The 23,099-nt window shown below is 37.2% G+C and overlaps 1 protein-coding gene across 4 annotated transcripts in view; it reads left to right on the top strand.

Annotated features, from left to right (window-relative positions):
- HOOK3 (hook microtubule tethering protein 3) overlaps positions 1 to 23,099 on the top strand; it is a 111,705-nt gene that overhangs the window by 29,864 nt on the left and 58,742 nt on the right. For 3 of the 4 annotated variants that reach the window (XM_068422200.1, XM_068422201.1, XM_068422199.1), the window contains exons 4-7: positions 8,082 to 8,132; positions 11,197 to 11,329; positions 13,480 to 13,547; positions 22,295 to 22,357. In XM_068422200.1, coding sequence (XP_068278301.1) covers positions 8,082 to 8,132; positions 11,197 to 11,329; positions 13,480 to 13,547; positions 22,295 to 22,357 — 315 coding nt within the window. The remainder of the gene's footprint in view (positions 1 to 8,081; positions 8,133 to 11,196; positions 11,330 to 13,479; positions 13,548 to 22,294; positions 22,358 to 23,099) is intronic. The other variant, XM_068422202.1, reaches the window with a different exon arrangement.

Below are 23,099 nucleotides of genomic sequence, written 5' to 3'. Positions count from 1 at the left end.
GTCAGCTCTGCACAACTACTGAGCTTTAGGAGAGGAAGTTGTGTTTTTTCAGTGTTGTTTGTACTCAGCATGTTTTTTAACTATGGTCAATTTGCTGGGTCATTTGTATCACTTGGTATTCTAGTACTTTCTCTGCAAACCGTAAGGCAATATGATTTAGAGTGGTACAGCTGTGGAGCATTTTGATCTATAAAATGTGAAGAACATAGTTTCACATGCAGATGTTACTGTACTTTCTGACTAGTTTTGTTCAGAGAATGATATATGTAGTTTTCTAAATTGCCATTTCCAGCCTGACTACTTGGTGAAACAAACTAGTGATGGCTTGTCGGTTAGTTCATGTTTCCTATAAAAACTTTTTGTTCTAGCCGCCAAAAACCCTTCTGAGCATCTGGGGAAGGGCTACAACTGCGAAATGCTCTAGTACTTACAGGCTTGTCAACATCGCTGGCTGAATAGAAGGGACAAACATATACATGCCGCCTGAGACAAGGATGGAGCATACTGCTGCTGTATATGTTTTGACTTGGCCAGCAGACCTGTCAGCGTGGTCTCTGCTGCCTGGCCAGCTGTGTGCAAGACTGGGCTGCTTCAGAATGTTTTGTCTATCAGGGCTGCCAGCAAAAATGTGGGTACGTTGATGAGGATATATTGACTGGCTGGTGAATAAAAGACATGATCCCTAAAAAAGCTTTGTTAGTTCTGCTGCTTGTAGGGCATTTAATTTAAATGAACTTTTCAAAGAAGCATATGGAATTGCAAGTGAACAGCTAGATACAAAGTTTTATTTTTCTCTAAAATATTTTTATGGCTTTTTTTCTAAGGAATATTGAAGTCTTCACAGTTAAATTTGGACATCAACAAATTGAGAACTGTTTGTTATAATAACATTTCAGCTGATTGAAAGCAGAGCAGCAGCTTCTGTAACTCTTATATGGAACTTGAAGAATAAATTTTTGTCTCCCACCAATTTGGCAGATACTAAGGCTTAGCGGGTGTGGGGAAAAAAAAAGGCTGAGCAATCTAGTAACTTCTTTATGTGATTGAGGTTGGAAAAACATCAGGTCAAAGTTCAGTTTCTTGCTGATGTCATTCCTTCTTGCTTTTCATATATCCATGTAAATGAGAACTAAAGACTGTTTGTTGTTTTGTTTTGTTTTGTTTAAAAGAGATATGTACTCTGGCTTTTTGTATACTTTTTTATGTACCACTTCCCTTTTCATGAAGAATACTAAAAGGCACAAATGTGATATTTTAACTCTTATTTTGTAACCAGGAAAGTAATCCTATACTTCGCAAACTGTTGTTCTTCTTTGTATGTGAATAAACACTATTAGTAATCTAGTTTAAATGTCTATCAGTCAATCCATCATTTATAGTCTGGCTTGTAGGAACATTTTCAATCTGTGCACTTCTATTCATTTGTCCCTAGATTTAAAATGTAGGCAACATACTTTTGCGTGTCTTGATGGTATAGATTTCCCTTTATATTTTAAGAAGCACCATGAGAAAAGATAATTGGGTTGTCACGTTACCTCAAAAGTCATGATAATGAGCTGAATTATGTTCTTGTTGCTAACCATGGTTGCTCTTTGCCTCTGGTATGATATGGTGTTATAGTCACCACTTGTACAACTCTCATTATTATGAACCACATAGAGTAGCCAGGCTAGTATGGGAAATATGTTAAAAAAAACAAACAAAAATGTAATGTGCAGGTAGTTCTACTTTGTGAAACAGTGGTTAGGAGGGCCTGGTAGAGGTTAGTGTAGGCCTTATACAGCCCTCCTAACCACTGTTGAAAGAGATATTCAGAAATTCATGCAACTGTTAACTTTGAATTGGATGCGGTCCTGTATGGGGAATAAACAAGGTTATATGGCTCAGCTTTCGTTATTTTTTTTGTTCAGCAGTTCACTTTCTGGTAACTGCAAGAATGTTGTCTTATTAAAAATGCTTTTCCTATTGTTGGACCAGTTTAAGACAAATGTATACATTCACAGGAATATGGCTTTATTCTTGGTTTCAGGGCAGGTTGTCTGACTTGAGAGATTGAGCAATGCACAGGGTAGAAAAAGGGAGATGTTAGAACTCAGGGGACTTGCAAAGTAGAAAGCATTCAGCAAGCATTCTGTGTATTACAGCTGACCAGATCTTTGTTTATTGTGTTTAGTAGAGAAACATGTTGTTACTACTTTGGAGTTAAAATTTCTGAGACATAGCATACGTCAGTGTACATAGCAGTGTGTTTTCCCTTGGACAACAAAAATACTTCTCACTGCTGCCTTAACTGCATTTTTATGTTGTGGTAAAAAAAAAAAAAGGCAAAGACATATCTCTTTTCTGATATATAAGTGAGTAACTCCTCCTTTAATACAGTCAGTTTAAACTGTGTACACACTAGTATTTCATGCTGAAAACAATGACATTTTGAAGATAAAACTGCCTTTATTGAAGATGGGAAACAGCATAGAAAAGAATTCTGTTGCCAAAATTTTGCAGGAATGAAATTCCCCAATCAAGGAACAAGAACAGTTCAATGTCAAGTCGTACGAGAATACCAGTAACAGACAGAAATTTAAACAGTTAATGATTTGGTACACACGTCAATTTTGGCAATTACAGAATAAGTTGAAAACTGTCTGAGGGATGGGATAAAACTGGCACCCTTTTTTTCCCCCCCTTCCATTCAGTGTGGTGGTGTACCTAGCTTGGGAAAGGAAGGACCTACATTGTTCAGCTTGATTTCTGACTTTTTCTTCTGGACTTTTCATTTTGGCATTCAGACTACAGCATCAGTTTAAAGTACAATTTTATTGATGTTTATGGTAGCAAGCTGTGTTTGTTCCATTACTGAATAGCACATTCAAACAATAGGAGCCACTAGACTTTCTGCAGCTAGTACAGTTTGAATGCCTTGTATTTGATACAGTATTGCAAAATGGAATAATGAATGAAATTAGAGTACAGACTACTTAGTGTGTAATCTAAGTAAACAAACATGATTTTTGAGAATTAATTTTGACTCCCTGCAGTAGTACAGTTATGTTTGCTCTGAATTCTTTTACAGTACAAGCTGGGTTAACTGGTGGAGTAATGGAAGCTGGTTTTCAGTGTACGGTATCATCTTTCTGGTACTTTCTTGTTCCTTTGCAAGAGGTGGGAGCACTTATTCATAGCCAACCTTTTAGAGGGTTTTTTTTTTTTCCTGGTAAGGGTGGAAGCCTGTCATATGAATGTTTTTCTGCAAGCAAGAAGCAGAGATTATAGATGTATTGTAAGCCAGCATTCATTTCTGTCAAAAAGATAATTAGCAACTGAAATATTTAATTCTGTTTCGATATACCCTTAATTCCTAAGTTAACAATGTCTCCAAACGTAAGTTTAATGTGGGAATGCTCTCTGTGTTCAGAGCCACATTCAATTTTTTTTTTCTTGTCATTTAACCCAAGGAAGTGTCTGTATCTGTTCTTTTTGGGATTTCTTTTTGCAGAAGACAGGTTGGAGGGGGATAATCCCCAAAGCCAGTGGTATAGTCTCTCTGTAGGCTCCTTGTATAATCAGTGAAGAGACAGGATCCTGCAGAATGCAGTTTAGAGCGGAAACCTAATGTATGTGGTGGGAACGATGCATACACACCCTCCCCTTCTCCCCCCCTACCCCCCTTTAAGTGCAGCCAGGAATGATATGTACCTGGATGAGATATCTGAAGCTGATTGATTAAGTATTCTCTCACCACTTGCAAGTGTGCCCTAGCAACACTTCCAGAGGTTATAAGGTTCTTAATTGTAACCTATGTGAAGGGAAATAGGTCTGTGCATAATTACCCATGAAAGATACTGTTGAACAGCATTTCAGAACATTGGGGTTCCCATTCAGACACCTCAGGACCTGAAATGTACAACAATAAATCAATTACACAGTCTTCAGCGCGAAGGATTTCAGTCATACATGTGATATAAATATAAATGCAAAATTGGTTAGATAACCCATGCTCCCTTTTTGTCAGCAGTCACAAGCTTAAGGGAAATGCCTACTGTTCACTTCATCAGGCTTTCCTTTTGTTGCTTAAGTATATTTTATAAAGAGAGAAATCTAAACAGAGTACCCTTACAGACAGTCAGTTTGGAAACAGTAAGTAAATTGTAATTAAATAAAAATAGAAGTTTCATGTGACAGGTGAGGAAAAAAAATAGGAGAAAAAAACCTGCAAACATTAAGTTGTATGGTGTTGCCAGATCCTGTGTTGCCTTCAGTAAGCCAGGGTATATAATCTTGGCTTTCATTCCAGTCAGTTTATCAGGTTAATGCTGTGTAATAAGGGTCAGTCTCATACTGAACAGTGTGTGCTAACTATGTAGCACTATACTACAGCCAAGATGGCTGTAAACTGAGAGGGTAATGATCATTTAATGCAAGGAACATCCACACAGCTCTGCTGTGGATATTAGTGAAATTTAGGTGTTCAGAGAATGAATGATAACATGCAGATTGCCTTCATGGATGCATTAGTTCAAAGTGGATGTCCTCTCCTTGGTAATACGAGATTGAGGAAATAGAACAGGAAATGACAGATGGAAAAGAGATTGAAGATGAATAGAGAATCATCTAGAAGTAATTAATAATCCCCCTATTGTGAGTTGCAATAGCTTTTGAAGTGGAATAAAGCATAGCTGTCACTATTGTTTTTTTCCCAGTAAGTTTCATGTCTTTTCCATCAGAGGTATGGGTGCAGGGAATGGATGTGAAGGGGGTTGGGAGGGTAGTGTACATGCTTTGTATGGAAAAGGAGGAAGCTGGGTTGCTGATGCAAGCCAATAAGCATCCCATGTGATCATGGGCTGATCTCCAAAGAATGATACAGTGCTTTATAGTCATGATAGAATTTCCAATATCAATCTATTGTGTTCTATCATTGCATGATTTAATGGTCTCTGTTAACTAGTTATAGTTAAGTTTCCCCCATGTGCTTAAGGAAAATAAATTGTTAACAACCAATCACCTACTGTGATTTAGAATTCTGATGTAATTGGTTGTCTTTAACACTAAATTGTGTTTCTTTGTTCATTTTCATTAATCTCTTTTTGAAGTCTTCCTTTTAAGAACTTATGCTGTGACCTGACAAATGTTACTGGAGCTAATGAGTTGAATCTCAAAACAGAAAACATTTGTGGTAATTTCCTATAATGATTCTCTGCCAGTGGCAGTAGAACCATCTAAGTGTATTCACTGCAGACAAGTTTAAAAAAAAAAACAGTTGAGAGCCCTCTGAGTAATACTGAAGATCATTGTTAAGTTTAAACCAGTCTATAAAGAAGCTGCTTTAGCCTTATAATTGTCTGGTTGTGTGCCACATACAAAGATGGTACAGTGAACTCTTAAAAGCAAGTTATCCTAGTACTGCTGGTTGACAGTGGAATAAAATAGGACCTCAAAGACAAGATTTTTTTGTTTGTTTGTTGTTTTATTTTTCTGAGAATGCTGCCCTATATGTTATATTTTATGGCAGATTTTGATCGATATTGATTTTCTTCCAGTGTTTCAACTCTAAGCTCTATGAAAGCTATATGGAGGAAGATGACTCTTTGTGTTTAAGGGATTTTAATTCAAACAATGCTTACAAGGAAAGGGGAAAAAAGAAGTATTTTGTAGATGGGTACCTTCCATTTTGTTTCTCATTATTTGGGATTATGTTCAAGTTCAAGGTTCTTCACAATGTTCTCATCGTAAACTGGACTTAAATTCTGCAACATGGCCTTTGCATTTCTCTGGCACTTTCTGCAGCAGACTCAGGTAAATTACAAATGGGAAGATTTTAATGATTCAAGTTTGAAAATTATATTCCAATCAGTGCAGTATTCTTTGTGGTGATTTGACATCAAAATCAAGGTTTTTTACATTTCTTTAAATTCTTAAATCTGTTGCAGACTTTGGTTATGATTGTGCATAGCCTTTGAGAGGTGGTGGTGATTGCTTTTGGGCAGATAGCTAGAAGATAGTTTTAGTTCTTACAGAAACATGATGTGTTATGTGTAATATTCCAGAAATAGTATGTGTTTGGGAGTAGAAGGTGTAAACCTGAAAGTAAATTAATTTTTATGCTGTTATGGTGTTATATACTTACTATCATGTAGCATCTCCAGTTCTCATTCTAGGTTGTCAGAATATTTGATATGTCACTTTTCAAGTCCAAGTGGATTTTTGTCTCTTGTATGACTTAAAGTACAGTAATTATGAAGACAATCAGGATGTTCTTATATCTTAGCAAGTGGTCAGCTTTTGCCACTTGTTTCCAGAAGGGAGTGAATTAATAAGAATAAGGTAATCAGATCATTATCACTTTGAATTTCATGGCTAGATCTTTTAGTGTGTGTGTACCCTGCTCCTTTCTTGAGTTTCTCTTAGAAAAAAAGCCTGGATTTTGCTTTCATCCCCTCATGTTGTCTGTTGACTGTGTTGAAGTGTTGAGTTTGTCCTTGGATTTCAGTATCATGCTTCCGAACTGTTTTCTGTAGTGTTTCCTCTTTTTCTTTTGGAAGGTAGATGACTTCTGTCAGTAGACAGAATCTCCTAGCTGTATATTTTTGGAATGTAATCAGGAGAATAGAAGTTACTGCGGGCTTTAAAAACAGTTGGGATTTAAGAGTTTTCTCTGTCCCTTCATTGTTGTTCCACAGTTTGCTGCTGTGGCTACTGTTGTCGGCAACAGTACTTTGTGAATCCTAATTCAGTCAGGTCCAGTCTTTGCCGAAGCTGTTTATAGTCTTCATTTAGGTTTATAGAGTCATTTAGGTTGGAAAAGACCCTTAAGATCATCGAGTCCAACCATTAACCTAACGCTACCATGTCCACTACTAAACCATGTCACTGAGTGCTACATCTACACTTCTTTTAAAGACCTCAGGGGATGGTGACTCCACCACTTCCCTGGGCAGCCTGTTCCACTGCTTGATAACCCTTTCTGTAAAGGAATTTTTCCTGATATCCAATCTAAACCTCCCCTGGCACAACCTCAGGCCGTTTCCCCTAGTCCTATAGCTTGTTACTTGGGAGAAGAGGCCGACACCCGCCTTGCTGCAACCTCCTTTCAGGTAGTTGTAGACAGCAATAAGGTTTCCCTTCAGCCTTCTTTTCTCCAGACTAAACAACCCCAGTTCCCTCAGCCGCTCCTCTGTCACAGGGACAGCGCACAGCTACTATTATCTAAATTCCTTGCTTAAATACTTGGACATTAATTGGTGGGAATATATAGCAGTTACTTTCAGCAAAGATTTTTTTTTTCCTAAATAGTACCTATGAGACCCATTGGGCATTTTTATATTTGTTAAATGCACTCTATCTCAGAGACTTGAGGTAAAAGAATTTTTACTGAAAAAAGGAGCAGTACTCAGTACTAGAGAAGTGTGGCATAGATTCTGTACAGCAGGAGACACTTAAATGATGCCATTGGTTATGAAAGTGAACAGAAGCTATCTTTGTATGGCAGTGAAGGCATCCCTGAGGAATGTCAATTTTGCCTTGATACTGCAAGACAGACATTCAATTGTAAAGAACTGGGGCGAGAGGGATGGACAAAAATGAAAGAACTGAGAGCAATAATTAATGAGAAAGTTAATAAATTAAGCCTACATAGTTAGGAATAAAGGAGGATATTGAACAGTAGCTGGTTTTGTTTGGAAGAAGAGGTTTATCTCTGCAGAAAGTAGACCACTAGGATACTTAAAGAGAATAAAGGAGGAAAAGAAAGTTTCAACTTCTGGATGCAAAAATAATCCTAAGATGAGCAAGTACCTCAAAAAAGATTAATGCTGTAGAGTCTGATCTAAAGCCTATATAAGACAATGTGATGTTTTTCGTAGAGTTCAGTGGGTTCTGTCAATTAATAAAGATTTGTGGTCAGGTCTGGAAGTATTGCATAACTTTAATGATTCTAAATTAAACTGCTCGAACAGAAAGTCTCATTGTGCAAATAGGTGTAATTGTATGATTCTTTTGTGTGATTCTACTGTGATTGCCTACTTTATGATCATTTCTCTGTAATTTATTCTCTGCATTTATTGTATTTCCTTCTTGTCAAATAGGTAAGCAACCTGAAGAAAATTTTAAAAGGAATATTGGATTACAACCATGAGGTAAGAAGCTTTTTAAGTAATCTACATCTTCATTCTTTTTTTGTGACATATTTTAGTTAACCTGTTTAATGTCAATTGTATTCTACTGATTAAGTTCTGACTACTTCTTGCAAATTATTTGGCATATAGAATGTTTCATGGCCTATTCTCAGATGTTAGCCTTCTCTAAAGCTTCTTACCTGCTTTATTGAATACTCCGAGCTTCAAGGAGTCTAGTGTGCAAATTCTGTCATACAAACAGTGGATGTCTTTGCTGACTGTGTTCTGATGATGGACTTTAACAATACCTGTGTGTGGTTTTTCTTTTTCCCTTCTCCTCTGCTCCAGCTAAAGTCTGCCTCTTTCCTTTTTTTTTTTCTCTTGAGGAGAGGGAGGAAAGAGCATTTTTAACCTCTCCCCACAATAAAATTTTCAGTGAAATGTTTTAATCGTGGGATATTGGAATATGTCCTTGATGTTCTCTCTTAGACTATTTGGCAATCTCAGAAATGAACCACTCCAGAGGAGATACGATACAGTAATTTTTTCAGTGGTGAATCTTCAGCTGAAATATACTTTTAGTTTCAGTGATGTTTTGAGGCAAATTGATCTGTACAGGCTGCAGCACAAAATCCATAATATGTACGTTCTGGACATTGCTTGTCTCAAAATATTAGCTTCTCATAAATACTTTGGAGAGGAAGATACTTGTTAATAAACCTAAGTCTTTAAAAACTAAGAGATTTTCAGAAAGAAAAAGTTAGACTCATAAGCTAATGTTCAGTAAATGGTCAGGTATCCATGTTGAAATAAATTTTGAAAATTGATAGTTAAGCAAGGTGATCATAACTGACAGTTCTAGAAAGAAACAAATAATAGAAAACTAATATTACTATGACAAAGTGATGCCAGCTTCTTTTCAGCTAGTTGGTATATATGATGATTAAGTTTCTGGTGTGAAAACTACTAAGCAAGTTTTGAGCTGTTTCAAGATGATTAAGTTCTGCAAAGGTATGCAGAACTGGAAGTTTGACTGGATTTTGGTTTCGGGTTGTTTTTTTTTTTCCCTTCTGAGGCAATGCTTGTGGTAATAATGGAGATGATCTGGATTCTACTATGAATCCTGGTTGTTTTCCTCAACCTGATTCCCTCTCCTAGCAGTCACCTTCTACAAAAATATAGATGTGAATGTATGTGGATTTTACCTGATGTAGCTAAAAGCCTTTGAAAAGTGTATATGCTAACTTTGTTCATCTTCAAAAATTTGTATCACATTCAGGAGGACAGTCTTTCAATAGCTGTCCTACATTGCTGTTTTGTCAATTGTAGTATGGAAGAACAAGAAGCTGTTACCTATTTATAGCTTGCATGCTTTGTTATGCACCAGTAATCTTGCTGCAGAACTGATGCTCTGGATTTGAAACTCTCAATTTTTTGTAAAGGTCTTTTATATGTAATTTTTTAAAAAGGAGAAAAATGCTCTTTTTCATCTTAGGATATTTATTTCAGAGTCTGTCCTTCATTTTCATATGTTTTTCAATTTATTTTTTTGGTTGAATTAAAATGTATCTCATATTTATTTCACAATCCTCTATTTACACCTTAGCATCCTTGGATTCTTCATAGTGCCTGCTGATATGACTCTTCCCATCAGCTTTCTTCAACAACAATTATGTTATCAGTAACTATGAAGCAGTTGTAGTATTATTAACTTAAATCCGGCATTGCATTTGAAAGAAACTCAGGAACTACAGATCAATATATAAACACATATCAGATTTGTATAATTCAAAGAATATTGTGTTTTACTGTATTACCGTAGTCTATATACTCTGGTAATATTTTACATTGTGCTTGATGCATTCACAGAATTCTTATTTTCTCACTAGAATGACCTAAAAGAGATCTTTTCCAACAAGAATGAATCTGGCTCCTTTAAAGTATAGAGAGATTTTTAGTAGTGGTGGTGTTCATTCTTTAAGAAAGCTGTTTGAAAAAAAAAAAATAATGCCACAATACAAAACACCGTACAAAACAAGAACAAAGCTCAACCCTAGAAGACTTTTGAATGGCTTGATTTCCCTGTATTCTTCATATACATCTGTTAAATGTTTTTTTTAAGTACCTTTACCTGATTTTCTGTTTTTCTTGAGTATTAACATGAAAAAGGGCATCTGGAAAACAAAGGACTGATTCCCTCCATATTCATTGTTTCTTTATTGCACCCTGCTTAAGCAGTGACAGTTTCTTTTTATCTGCAATTAATGTGTCAGATGTGTTTAATTCCATATTTCAAATTCATATTTTCAGCCACTTGAAAGCTCTTTATGAACAATTTAGCAGAAATGTTTAGTTCCTTCTACTGACAATCATTAATGTAAATCCTTCTTAATTATAAATCAGATTACATTAATTGTAAGTCACATGGGTTTTTTGTTTTGTTGGGTTTTTTTTTCTTTCTGCATGTGGGCTGTTTAATTATGTATTGTACTACTACCTCAAATTCTCTTCCATGAAACTAGCTTTCTTAGCTCTGAGGCTTGCTAAATATCCTTACATTTTCTAAAAGTATGAGGCTGAGTGATTGACTTTTTTACTGTCTTATATTTGTCATCCATCAGTGCTAGACACATGTATTGTATAAGTGAAATATTTCAATTTCTGGCTTTCTAGTGGTAAGAAATGTGAGATTTGAGTATAATATTTTATGCTACGTAAGGTGTTTTTAGGTGTTAGGGTTTTTTTGATGGAATGCTTTAAAAAAAATTATCCACATGCTGTTGATCACCATGGAAGCCTGCCTTTGTTACCTTTCATATCTGAAGAAAAAAGATGTTGCTGTTTGAAATATTAGTTGAGACAGTCAGGTGTGTCTTCTCCCAAATATTAGTTGTGTCAAGCAGTATGGTGTAATATTTGCATGTTAGGTGTTACGCAATTTAGTTTGTTTTAAAGATGGATTGAAAACTATGCTAAAATGCCAGTGAATTGCTCTTGTTGATTCTGAATCATCTTTGTATTTTGAGATGCATGTGTATGTATACGTGTAGTGATACAGACATGTATGTACTGGATCTTTATGCAGATTCTAGGGCAACAGATTAACGACTTCACCCTTCCTGATGTTAACCTGATCGGAGAGCATGCTGATGCTGCAGAGCTTGGGAGAATGCTTCAGCTTATTTTGGGATGCGCTGTGAATTGTGAACAGAAGCAAGGTATTAAATTTTGAAAGCATGTTTTCTCCCAGGCAGTGAATGAAAATCCAGCTTGTTGTGTAACTACTTAGGTGAAAAATTATATTTCTCAGGTTGCTGTCAGAGACACATGTATTTTTTTTCAATGATGACATTATTTTGTCCTAGAGGTAATGGCTGTTGTTTTGTTATAAGCTTCACTAGTTTTGGAGTCTCAAACTGCAGAACTGGTTTTGCTTCTAACATACCTATTTTCAATTTTTGTTTACTGAGCTGAAAAGGCACGCTACAAAGGAAGATTCTTGGGCCCACTCTTTCGCCACTTATGAGGTAGATCAGGATAGTTAAGAATCAAAAAATGTGATGTTGCACTATTCTGTGTGACACTTGGTTTTAGGAGTGCATTCCGGTCGGCATCTTACTACGTGGCCAAGAGCCATAAGTGTAACCGGGGGTTGATCTGAAGATATGTCCAGTGTGATTTGGGTTACTGTAGTTTCTGACACTTTTGCATGGAGTTGGCAAATAGGAAAAAGTAATGTTGGCAACCATGCCCTTCTGGGCAGCGGCTGAAGACTGAGCACAATACCTTAAGGGCATCCAAAATGTCACTTGAGGCATCTGGTAGGCAAATGAATCCCACGTCAGCAGTCACCGAAAGAGACTTCTGCCTCTTTTGACTCCCATGGCACCAACTATCTATCTGACCTGCACAGGTAAAACAGGGACCCATTCATTTTTCCTGCAGATGTCACAGAGGATGTGGTGAATAACAGAGATGCTTGTTGGAGTGTCCCAAATCTCATGCTCTCAACTTGCCTTGGGTGGAGGGTGTCTTATTGTTACCCAGTTACCTTAAATTACACTTAATTCAAGCCAGGTTAAGGTAACAAAGCAACTACAAACATTTATTCTTAACACCTAAAACAGGAAACATAGGAACATGTTTATAAAATACACGTGTGGGTAAATAAAACTATGTTTACTATATTTACATTAAAGTTGCCTCAAATATCTGTCTCTTCCTGATTTAACTCATTTTGATTTCCTTTCTGACAAAAAGGCAGGCAAGAGTATCAGACCTTTTGTCTTCCTCTTGCATGGTGCATCTTAGCTTTTACAGCTATTTTCCCCTTTCCTGTTTTCTTAGGTGTCTAAATCACTAATTTCTCCTTCTGAAATTACTTTTATTCTTCCCTTAATCAGAGGACAGTCTGGCTATCCTATAAGTTAAAATAGAGGTAACTTTCTTCCATGAGTACATAAATAACTCTGTTTTATTAGTCCTCCTGTCCTCTCTGTTTTATGTAAAATTATCTTCCTTCCTTTTGGTGACTATTTGACATCCTCAACTGGGAAGTATATTCTTATTCCTCTTTCAATCTGAACATTAAAAATGCACATGTTTAAAGTATCAGAACAGTCTAGTTTTATGTACTTTGAATGAGACTTGGCATGCCATAATTAATCATTTGAGGTGACTGATTCCCAGCATGTTCCTCTTGGGCAAATCATTAAAAGAATACAGGTTGCATGTAAAGGTAATCGTATCTGACTGGAAACCATATGATACTGGGCAAGTCATAAACTCCTTGACTTGGTCTAAATGTCAGAATTAGTCATTCTTACCACTTTGTCATCTTAGAAAGTACCTGCTGTGTAGCTCACATCTACATGTAGGCGAGGAATGAAAAAGTGTAGGGGACTTATTTGTGATATAGCACAGAAATAAGAACAGAAACCAAGAACGGATATGAAAATGCCTTGAAATGAGGATGCTGTGGGAAGATGGGACTTTGTTGTTAAACTTGTGGAAAAGGACAACCTATGTGTGAATCATGTACTTGTATAGCATGAATAGTTTGGGAACAAAGTGAGAAAAGGAGTATAAGTAGTTATTCCATAGGTGCGAGATGCCAGAAGGAAAAAAAGTGGATGACAATTGTGTGCTTTTTTCATTTTTGCAGAGTTCCAATGAGCCTGGATTTATATCTGAACAGACTTCTGATAAAGTCTTCTTGAGTTTGTTGGGGTGGGACTTGACTGGTGATTATGCATTTCAGTGTCATCTGTGGCACCTAGTCGTTTTGTAGGAAGGATGCATCTTGTGACCTCATGTTCTGCGTGACTTGAGTTTCAACAGTAACATTTCAGAATGCTCTTATTTTCAGAGTACATCCAGACCATAATGATGATGGAAGAATCGGTTCAACATGTTGTCATGACAGCCATTCAGGAGGTATGCTGGGATGCCCACAGTGTGTAGAAGTTCAGCATTTCAGTATTTTACAAAAGCATGCTTTTTTCCTCTTTGAAAAAACTTAGTTGGAAGTAAAGAAAATAAGGGGCATAGATTTTGCCATTTTACATTGGAAAATACCTTATTTTTCTTCAGAAAAAAAAATCAGTAAAGCTTGCTTTACGTCAAGGAACTCTGGTTGAATGTCCCACTTTTCTTTAAATCTAGAAGGTTGAAACTTCTAGATATTTTTGATACTGGATTCCCTTTCCTTTACCTTTCCCACCCTGTGGATCCTGAAGTGCACTAGACTGCTTTTATGTGAGTAACCAAATACTGTAGAATTTCTTCAAAATTTGTACCATGAAACTCCATGAACTGTTGATTTTTTTTTTTTTTTTTTTTAACTAGACAAGTGAAAAAAAAGAGAAGCGGATAGCAGAGTATTCATTTGTCAGATGTAGTGTTATGAATAGGCTAATATAAAGGTATTTGTGCCAATATGTTTCCACAAGTTAGTAAGTATACTGCAGTGTATTTTGTAAAAGTGCTGTTCAATAGTAAGGTAAAACCACAGTGAAAATTAAACCACAGTGCTAGTGACCTTTATAGCCATGAAGTCCTCATGTGGCTTCTTAGGAGCCCACAGTGCCCATAAGTGGAGTGCCTATCAGTCTTCATAGACAGAAGTTTACTGCAGGGCAGACCACTAAGGAAAGCAGGAAGTCACTGGTAATGAAGTTTCTTCTGAACCTGAACAAGAGAAGCTAAATTCCACATTGAGCTCTAGAGCAATTTCACTTTTCTGTAATGTCTGAATAGAGAAAGAGATGTCAGTGAGCCTACAGGGACCCTGTCCCCTGTTATCACTTTGGCCAATGCTATACCCATGCAGTCATACATCCTGTTGTCTTGTGTGTGGACTGCTATCTCTAACATTGAAGAGAGGACTTTTGAAATGAGCATTGAAAGAATCCTTATGCTAAATCATCTTCCAGTTAGTGCTGCCTAGTACCAATTTGCCTGAGTTTTGGAATATTTTACTTTTGCATTCTTTTTAACTGTAGTACAATGTTTTGGTGGATTTTTCGAATATCCTCTTTTATTAAACCCAGCTTTCAGCATCACTTTATTCTGCACTGTCTTAAAATAGGAAACCTTCTCTTATCCTCCCTCCTTCTGTTGAAAATCTCCTGCTTGAGTTTTGTAAAAATCTCCTTTATTTGATAAAAAAGCCAGATCTGAAGCAGCCCACAATTTTTGGCGTTTGATGAGTAGGCATTGAACTTATGTAGTGTTTGTGCCCTTTGTCAGAGATGGGGAATAGAAGTGAAATCACAGGATGAGGGTCTGTTCTTCTGGAACAGATTTCTGGAACTCAGTGAATCAAAAGTCTTACTATTCACGTACTGGTGCAGTTCTGCATGATTTTAATACTACCTTCCAAGCTGCTTAGAAATCCAAGGCATTTAGAACCAAATGAGGAGGATCTCAAGTGCTTAATGAAGAGGTCAGAAAGTGTCTCGAAAACTTCGGGACACTTTGAGAGTGGGACCTTCCTCCATTATATTTCTACAGTCTTGGGGGTCTGGAGAGGTCCCAGTCAACTGGAAGCTGGCAAAGGTTGTCCCAATTTTCAAGAAGGGAAGGAAGGAAGACCAGGGTAATTACAGGCCTGTCTCACTTCAGTGCCTGGCAAAATTATGGAGAAGGTTATTCTGGGAGCTGTTGAAAAACACTTGAGAGACAATGCAGTCATTGGTCATAGCCAGCACGGGTTCACGAGAGGAAAGTCCTGCTTAGCTAACTTAGTTTCCTTTTATGACAAGGTCATTCATCAAGTTGGCCAAGGGAAGCCAGTAGATGTGGGGTTTTTTTGATTTTAGCAAAGCTTTTGATACTGTCTGTCACAGCATCCTTCTGGACAAAATGTCCAGCATACAGCTAGACAAGTCCATAATATGTTGGGTGAGCAATTTACTGACAAATAGGCCTCAAAGAGTTATAGTAAATGGGGTTACATCAGGCTGGTGGCCAGTCACCATTGGCATTCCCCAGGGATCAATTTTAGGGCTCTTTAATGTCTTTAAAAATTATTTGGATGCAGGAATTGAATGTACGTTAAGTAAGTTTGCTGATGATACTAAAATAGGAGGAGCTGTGGATTCCCTTGAGGGTAGAGTGGCCTTACAGAGATCTGGATAGATTAGAGAGCTGGGCAATCACCAACCATATGAAATTTAACAAGAAAGTGCTGGATTCTCCACCTGGGATGAGATAATCCTGGTTTTATGTACAAACTGGGGGATGAGAGGCTGGAGAGCAACGCCACAGAAAGAGATCTGGGGGTTTGGGTTGATGGCAAGTTGAATATGAGTAGACAGTGTGCCCCGGCAGCCAAAAGGGCCAGCTGTGTTCTGGGGTGCATAAAGCACAGCATAGCTAGCCAGTTGAGGGAGGTGATTGTCCCACTGTATGCTGCACTGGTGCAGCCCCACCTTAAGTACTGTGTGCAGTTCTGGGCACCTCAATGTAAGAAAGACATGAAAGTATTAGAGTGTGCCCAGAGGAGAGTGACCAAGATGGTGAAAGGTTTCAAGAGCAAGACTTACGAAGAGTGGCTGAGGTCACTTGCTTTGTTCAGCCTGGAGAAGAGAAGGCTGAGGGGTGACCTCATGGCAGTCTACAACTTCCTTAAGGGGCTCAGTGGCAGGGGAGGTGCTGATCTCCTCTGGTGACCAGCGATAAGACACGAGGAAATGGAATGAAGCTGCATCAGGGCAAGATCAGATTGGACATGAGGAAAAGGTTCTTCACTGAGAGGGTGGTCGGTCACTGGAACAGGCTCCCCAGGGAAGTGGTCACGGCACCAAGCCTGTCAGAGTTCAAGGAGCATCTGGATGGTGCTCTTAGTCATATAGTTTAGTTTTAGCTAGTCCTGTGAGGAGCAGGGAATTGGACTTGATGTTCCTTATAGGTCCCTTCCAACTTGAGATATTCTATGATTCCAACAAGTGTTTAGGTCCAGAGAGTCTTTTCAGAGCTGCACCTGCAGTCTGTGTCTTTGAAGGGCTGAAACTTCACTGGATTTAAGGAGATTTTTCTGTTTCTTGGACTCAGAGTAGCTCTTGGAATCCAAGTGGCTTGGGCTAAGCAATATGTAGGAGACACCAAAATAAAGTAGGAAAGTAGCTATATATGCATATTTGAAAAGTTGTGATGTCACCTAATCCAAACATTTCAAAGCATTTGACATGCAGATACTCCTTCAAAATTAGATATGTAAAAAGACCGCTCTAAGCTTTACTGATGTATTATGTAATTAATTTTTCTGTTTCAGCAAAGCACGTATAAATGTTTTTTGATACTTCTTTGGTTTTCATAAATCATCTTACACATGAAAATATTTGATGAGGCACAGGAGAACAAGCCTCTGCCCTGTTTTCTCTGTTTTTTGCATGAAGCTGATTTTTAAATGGAAGGAGCCTTTTATATTCTAAATTTTATTTGGTTATTTCAATTTTTTTAATAACTTGTGACTCTTCAGCATTTCCTTTCTTTACTTATTTAAATGTTTAAAATAAAATATAATAAAATGCCTCGCACTCTGTAAAGGTTTTATAATTGAACAATGCTTTTCTGTTATTTTTTCAGTGCAGTCAAATTGATCTGGTATGTTGCCACCACCTAGATTCTTAGATTCTAATCTGCAGATGTGCATTTCTAAATGCAAGCTGTGCACGAGATAGGGGAAGAGCAAGAATGATATAGCTATCAAAATATTGCAAAAAATATTACATATAATTATAAATTATGTATTGTATATTCTGTAATATATGTTTTGTTTATATTATTAGAATTTATTATTACTTGCAATTAATATATTACTATGTATAATAGAACATAAATTTTTAATTTTATAATTTAAAGATATTTTTTGAACGCCAAAAATATTTCCTTACAGAAATTATTTTGGCCACTATGTATTTCTCTTTCCTTTCCTTGCTATCCTTTGGAAATTCTGCTGTCATTTTCCCAAGTCTTTTCTTTGAGCACCAAGTTCATTATTGGTGAAAGTGGTAGCTGGGGAAATTGTTTGCCTTTGCTGTTTAGAACATCTCTGAACTTGATCACTTAGCAGGTGTCTGTGCAGATCAAGTTGAGAGTCAGAACAGGCCCTTAATAGCAAAGTACTAGAGGTGGTGTCAAAACTTGCCTTGGGTGCCTAGCAAAAGGTAGTTCCTACCTGGATTAATACCTACCATATTACTTCCACAAAGTAGAAACTGTTTGGTTTGGGGGTTTTTCCCCCTCCGGTATATTGTCCTGATTTTTAAAGGTTCATCTTGTCTGAAGTAAAAGTGGCCTTTGAATAGTTAGGAAATGATAGAAAAATATTTCCTTGGGTCTGTGAGCTGTACCGGAGGAAGAAGAAAGTCCAGCTGCATTAAAGGATGCACGCTGTGTCATACATAGCCTTGACTCTTAAAAAGGAAACAAACAAAAAGATGTTTTAAAAAAGAAAATCAACCTTCTGAATACAGAAGCTGGATTTTAACGTTGTTTCATGGGCACTTAAATGAGCTTGTACATTGTTAGCAACTGTAGAAGAAGCATTTCAGATAAAGCAAATGTTTTGAACTTTTAACACCGTCAACTAAGTGGTGCAGCTGCATTTACAAAATCATGAAGATCATGTGTAGGGGAAAAAAAAAGCATTCATAATTCAGGTTATTCATGCATGCAGTTTTTGTGATAGTTTTGCCCCTTCCCTAATCTCTTTGTATCCATGACAACACAACTTGTTTCACATTTCACAAGCAAATCAGTTACAAAGTGGAGGTTTTAATAATATAAAATTAGCAGATCTACAGGTATTTTGTAAGACATCATACGAAAGCTATGAGCATGAAAATATATAGATGTAAAGGATTAACAGGGAATAACAACTGCTTCTCATAGAACTAGACAAAGAATTATAAAATTTGTCATGTTGTCCAGGTCATTGTGCCATTTAAAATCCAGACTGACCTCTTCACCACAGAATAAGCTCTTTTGATTTTAAATGACATTTTGATTATTGGAATACATACTTGTGCTACTTCAAGTCTTCATTCTAAATATGCAAAATAAACCAGAAAAAGAGCAAAGAAGTAAATGCTAGTTGCTCGCTTTTTCACTGTGGGAAGCTCTTAAGCAGACTTTTCCTTCTACTCTAGAGGCCTAATGCACTTTTCATTTCCCTTTTTATAATCAGTTCACTTGTAAAATCTCTGCACATCATCATCTGTTAAAGGTACATGTGAAAATAGATGATAATACTATACTTAAGCTAAATTGTGAGTTTGGAGATGAAAGTCAGTTCCATTGCTGCAAAATTGCGAAGGTAGACCTTTATGCCCACCTGTAGTTTGCTCCTGAAGAAAACTTGCAGCTGTGGAGGGAGAATGAGAAAGCCACTCCTTCTGCTTTTTATTCTCTTGAGTCAGCCAATTGAAATACAAATGGTTAGCCACGGTGAACTCAAAAGTATTGGCATTGACCCATACCTCCCAAGACCATGTGCTTTAATATCTCACTTGCAGGTTGCATGTGAAGCACTGAAACTATAGCAGTATTTCAGAAATTTGTCTGAATGTGAGCTTGTAAGTAAAGGAGATATATAGCAGAACACAGTAAGGAAATTTGCTTTAAAAATTAATAAAAAACTACTAGTATCATCAGACTAGTAATAATACAGAAAGACCTGATACGCCGTTGAGCAGGTAACTGATAAAACGAGCATTTTGGAGCTCTAAACTTCAGTAGTATCAGAGAATGATGATTGACAAGAAACAAAATGAAGAATAGGGGAAACCAGGCAAGCCTGTTAACATTATATTTTTTAGGTGGATGGAAGGTGTAGCATGTGTTTTGAGTTGGCATACATATCTGTATGGAATCCTAAAACACAGCATTCAGTAAAACCTTCCTTGAATTTTACAGGAAATTTTATTAAAGAGAGAGAAGTTTGGATCGGTGGGTGGAGTTGTACCGTATTAGCTGTGCTGTTTACCGTAAAGTGTTTGCTATTAACCGAGGAGAAACTGGGTAGAGACAATCCAGAAGCAGAGCACAGTCAAGACATTTGTTTACACATACCATTGTCCTCTCCAGTGTGTGGGGAGATGTGTAGGGAAAAGATGGAGGCACTCCTTCACTCTGATAACTCTCCCTTTTCACCCCACTTCTTAACATCAATGTATTTTTAACTGATGATCAGAAGTTGGATTCCTGTATTACTTGTGAGTAATCTGGCAATCTCGTTTCTGTTCCTTGTCTGGTCATGCTACTGTACACAGTATAATCCCTTAGGTTTCTTCTTTAGCATCCCCACTGTATCACAGGCCATAAGACTGCAAGATTCTTCTTGTTGCATTGAGTCAGTCATCTGCACGTGTGTCTGTGGCTCTTGCCCTCAGTGCCTCGTGCATGCTTCCCTTGACATTCCTGATGCACCCTCTGAAGCTAAATTCTCAAATTCTGTGTAATATTTGTGCTACACCCACACCATGTGTCTCTGCCACCTAATCCTTCTCCAGCTAATGTCCTCTTTTCTGGACATTTCTGCTAAGGGTTCTCAAGGATAGAAAGTTTTGGGAGAGATGGCAAAACCCATTGAAGAATAAAAGTATTATATTATTTGCCTCACCCTGCTTCCTTTATGGTTATTCACGGAAAGCAGCAACACCACAGTGGCCTCTAGTAGGTTGTGCACCCTCTTGTATTCCTCCTGCAGTAAGTCTTGGTCAGACCTATTAAGCTGGGTTTCTGAAGAGGAAGTTGTGCTAGGGCCAGAAAGGAGCGGTGGCTGCCAGGGACGTATTGTTGTACACTCTTGCAGGCTGTGTACAGCCTGGGACCTGCCAGCTGGAAAGTACTGGCTTAATGGGTGGAACTTAGTAGTGTCTGAAGTGCGTTTGTGAACAGTGTTGTGGGATATAGAATAGGGAGAAGAGTTCAGTATTTGGTTGATACGGATATCCCCGTTAGTCATCTGGAAAAGCATTTAAACGGTAGCTAATGAAATGAAGTAATTGAAGCATGTATAAACATCACTGAACAGAGAGGGACTGGAAATTCTTGTTTTGGGTGGCAAAATTATAATTAGCTTAGAAAACGTGGCCCTAAATTAAATACAAGTTTGTAATGCCACTGTATATGGTAATGAAAAAAAGACACAGGACTTAATTTTTCAGGGGACAGCTCTGAGGCTAGGGACTTTCTAATTACTGTTACAGAGAATCTGGGCTTCATGGAATGCTTCATTTCAGAGTAGTTTGTCATTGTGAAGATGTAGACAAAATGGAAGAAATTCAGCACTTAGCAACAAACATCGTCAAGGACTGAGGAGGACTGTTGAGGACAGATGAATTTAAGCATGTAGTTTGTGGCTAAATCCCAGTTAAGGTGATGGGGAAAGGGAGAGAAACGTAAGTGTATAAATATTTGGATTACGTAGATGTCAAACAGATATTTTCTCTTGTACATAGTGGTATAAACAGAAAGGATGGAGAAGACATGAAAGGTCTGGGCTGTGTATCTGAGGCACTTTGCCAATGAAAAGTAATGCAAAAGGACTGCTTTCTGGAAGGAATAAAGGAAGCCCTGTCTGTGGAGAGAGTAACCAGGCTGGACAGGAGGCCTTAGGGGAGAAATCTTGTCCTGATTTTGGTTAGGATAGGGCCTTTTTGATTGTAACTTCCATGAATTGTGTCATTGGAGCACTCATAAAACATCTTGTGTTTGGACAGGATGACAGAAACCATCAGCGTGGCTCTGTAATGCTCCCTTTTGAGTTAGTTACAACGTATTTCTTATTCGGAAGACTGTTCATTTTTGTGTCTTAGAACTTTCAGTAATAACTTTACCTTGATATGTTTGCTGGAGGTGGGTGGGAGGAGGACTTTGGGCTACAACTTCTGTTACCTTTGATTTAACTTTTAACTACTTGTGTAGCTGATCAGCTGATCTTACTGAAAGAAAACTTACTTTCTTATCAGGTTTTTATCTTCTAGTAAGAACATCAGTCAATTTGGAGGGCTTGCTTTTTTTTTTTTTCCCAAAAAAAAAAGCATGGCTAAAAGTAATGTTTTCTAGACTAAAACCATTACCAGCCATTCCTGCAATAAAATAGGTTTGTATACAAGGAGCTGTAATACTCCTTTCGGAAATACTCTCTATAGACTTTCTTTTTGAATTTGCAAATTACAGACAACTCTAGAGCAGGAATTTTTATCACCTCTGTTTTGCACAATTAGCTGAGACAGATATGTCCCTAACTTTAATTAAATGGATAAATAAATTGATGTGAACTTCCAGGTGAATAAAAAATGAAAACCACTGGCAGAGAACAATTAAAGGCAGGTCTTGCATGGTATGTTGATAGCTGTCGTCATTCCAATGCAACCTCAGTAAAATGCTTAGCAGAATGTACTGCAGGTTTCATCATAGATAAAGAACGTGCATTTTCAGAAGAAAAAGAGGTGATGTAAGTTTCCTTTCATAGTGCTTTAAATATTATAAATTATGAAGATTTCTTTCTGTATTTTTTTCTGAATATGTCATAGATAATAATGACGTTAAAAACTTCTGAAGTCAGATTGAAGCTCCCGAAAGTTAAAATCAGCTTGGTATTTCATTGACGCTTAGCTTTTAATATAAAAGTAAATCCTTGCTTTTTCTAATCCAGTGTAATCTAATTGCAGTTGATGAGTAAAGAGTCTCCAGTCTCTGTTGGAAATGATGCTTACGTTGACCTTGATCGGCAGGTATCTAAGACTAGATGTTTCTTTTCCTTCAATCATAGCACATCAGTGCCCAGTCATTTTGCTTTATTAAGAAGTCTGTCTTTTTCTTTAATCGTGAAAAGATTTTGTGGGAAATTCAAACAAGGAGTGGAAAACTAAATTTCAGTATTTCAAGTCCTTTTGCTTTACAAATTTAGTTTACCCATTTTGTGTATTTAAAGGAGAGAAAAACTCAGTTTCGAAAACAAGTTTAGCTGTATGACGTAGTATAGCAAAACTGCAGACAGGTGCAAATCATTGGGTATTGAGAAAGAAGGATAAAAAAATGCGTAGTATTTGAATAAAACTTTTTTTTTGCCAGTTCCTACTTCCAAAGTCAATTTAAAAAAACCTCATAGATGTGGCTCAAAAATCCTTAAAGCAGTCCTGAGAACTCTTACAATATATGAGAAGTTTTTGAAGAGAATCCTTTCCTGTCTGATATATTTAAAGAACATACAAAACCAATTTTTTTTACTAGCTTAACCTCATACTAGCACTGTCCTACTTCCTCAGTGTTTTTCTAGTTCAGAAGTAGTATAGGACAGTGGTATTCCTTGTGTTCCTCCATCATGCTGTTTCTGCAGAAGTGTGTAAATTCTGGCAGATGGAATTAATTTTTGTATGTCAACAGGCCTTGAGAAATAAACTTGAAAAAATAAGATACAATTATGCTGTTTGAAAAGCCCATCTAAAATTCATCATATATAATAATTCATATCTA

The sequence above is a fragment of the Nyctibius grandis genome, chromosome Z (genome assembly GCF_013368605.1).
Source record: "Nyctibius grandis isolate bNycGra1 chromosome Z, bNycGra1.pri, whole genome shotgun sequence".
NCBI classification, from domain to species: Eukaryota; Metazoa; Chordata; class Aves; order Nyctibiiformes; family Nyctibiidae; genus Nyctibius; species Nyctibius grandis.
The sequence above is the reverse complement of the archived record's forward strand: the minus strand, read 5'-3'. Positions and strand labels throughout refer to the sequence as shown.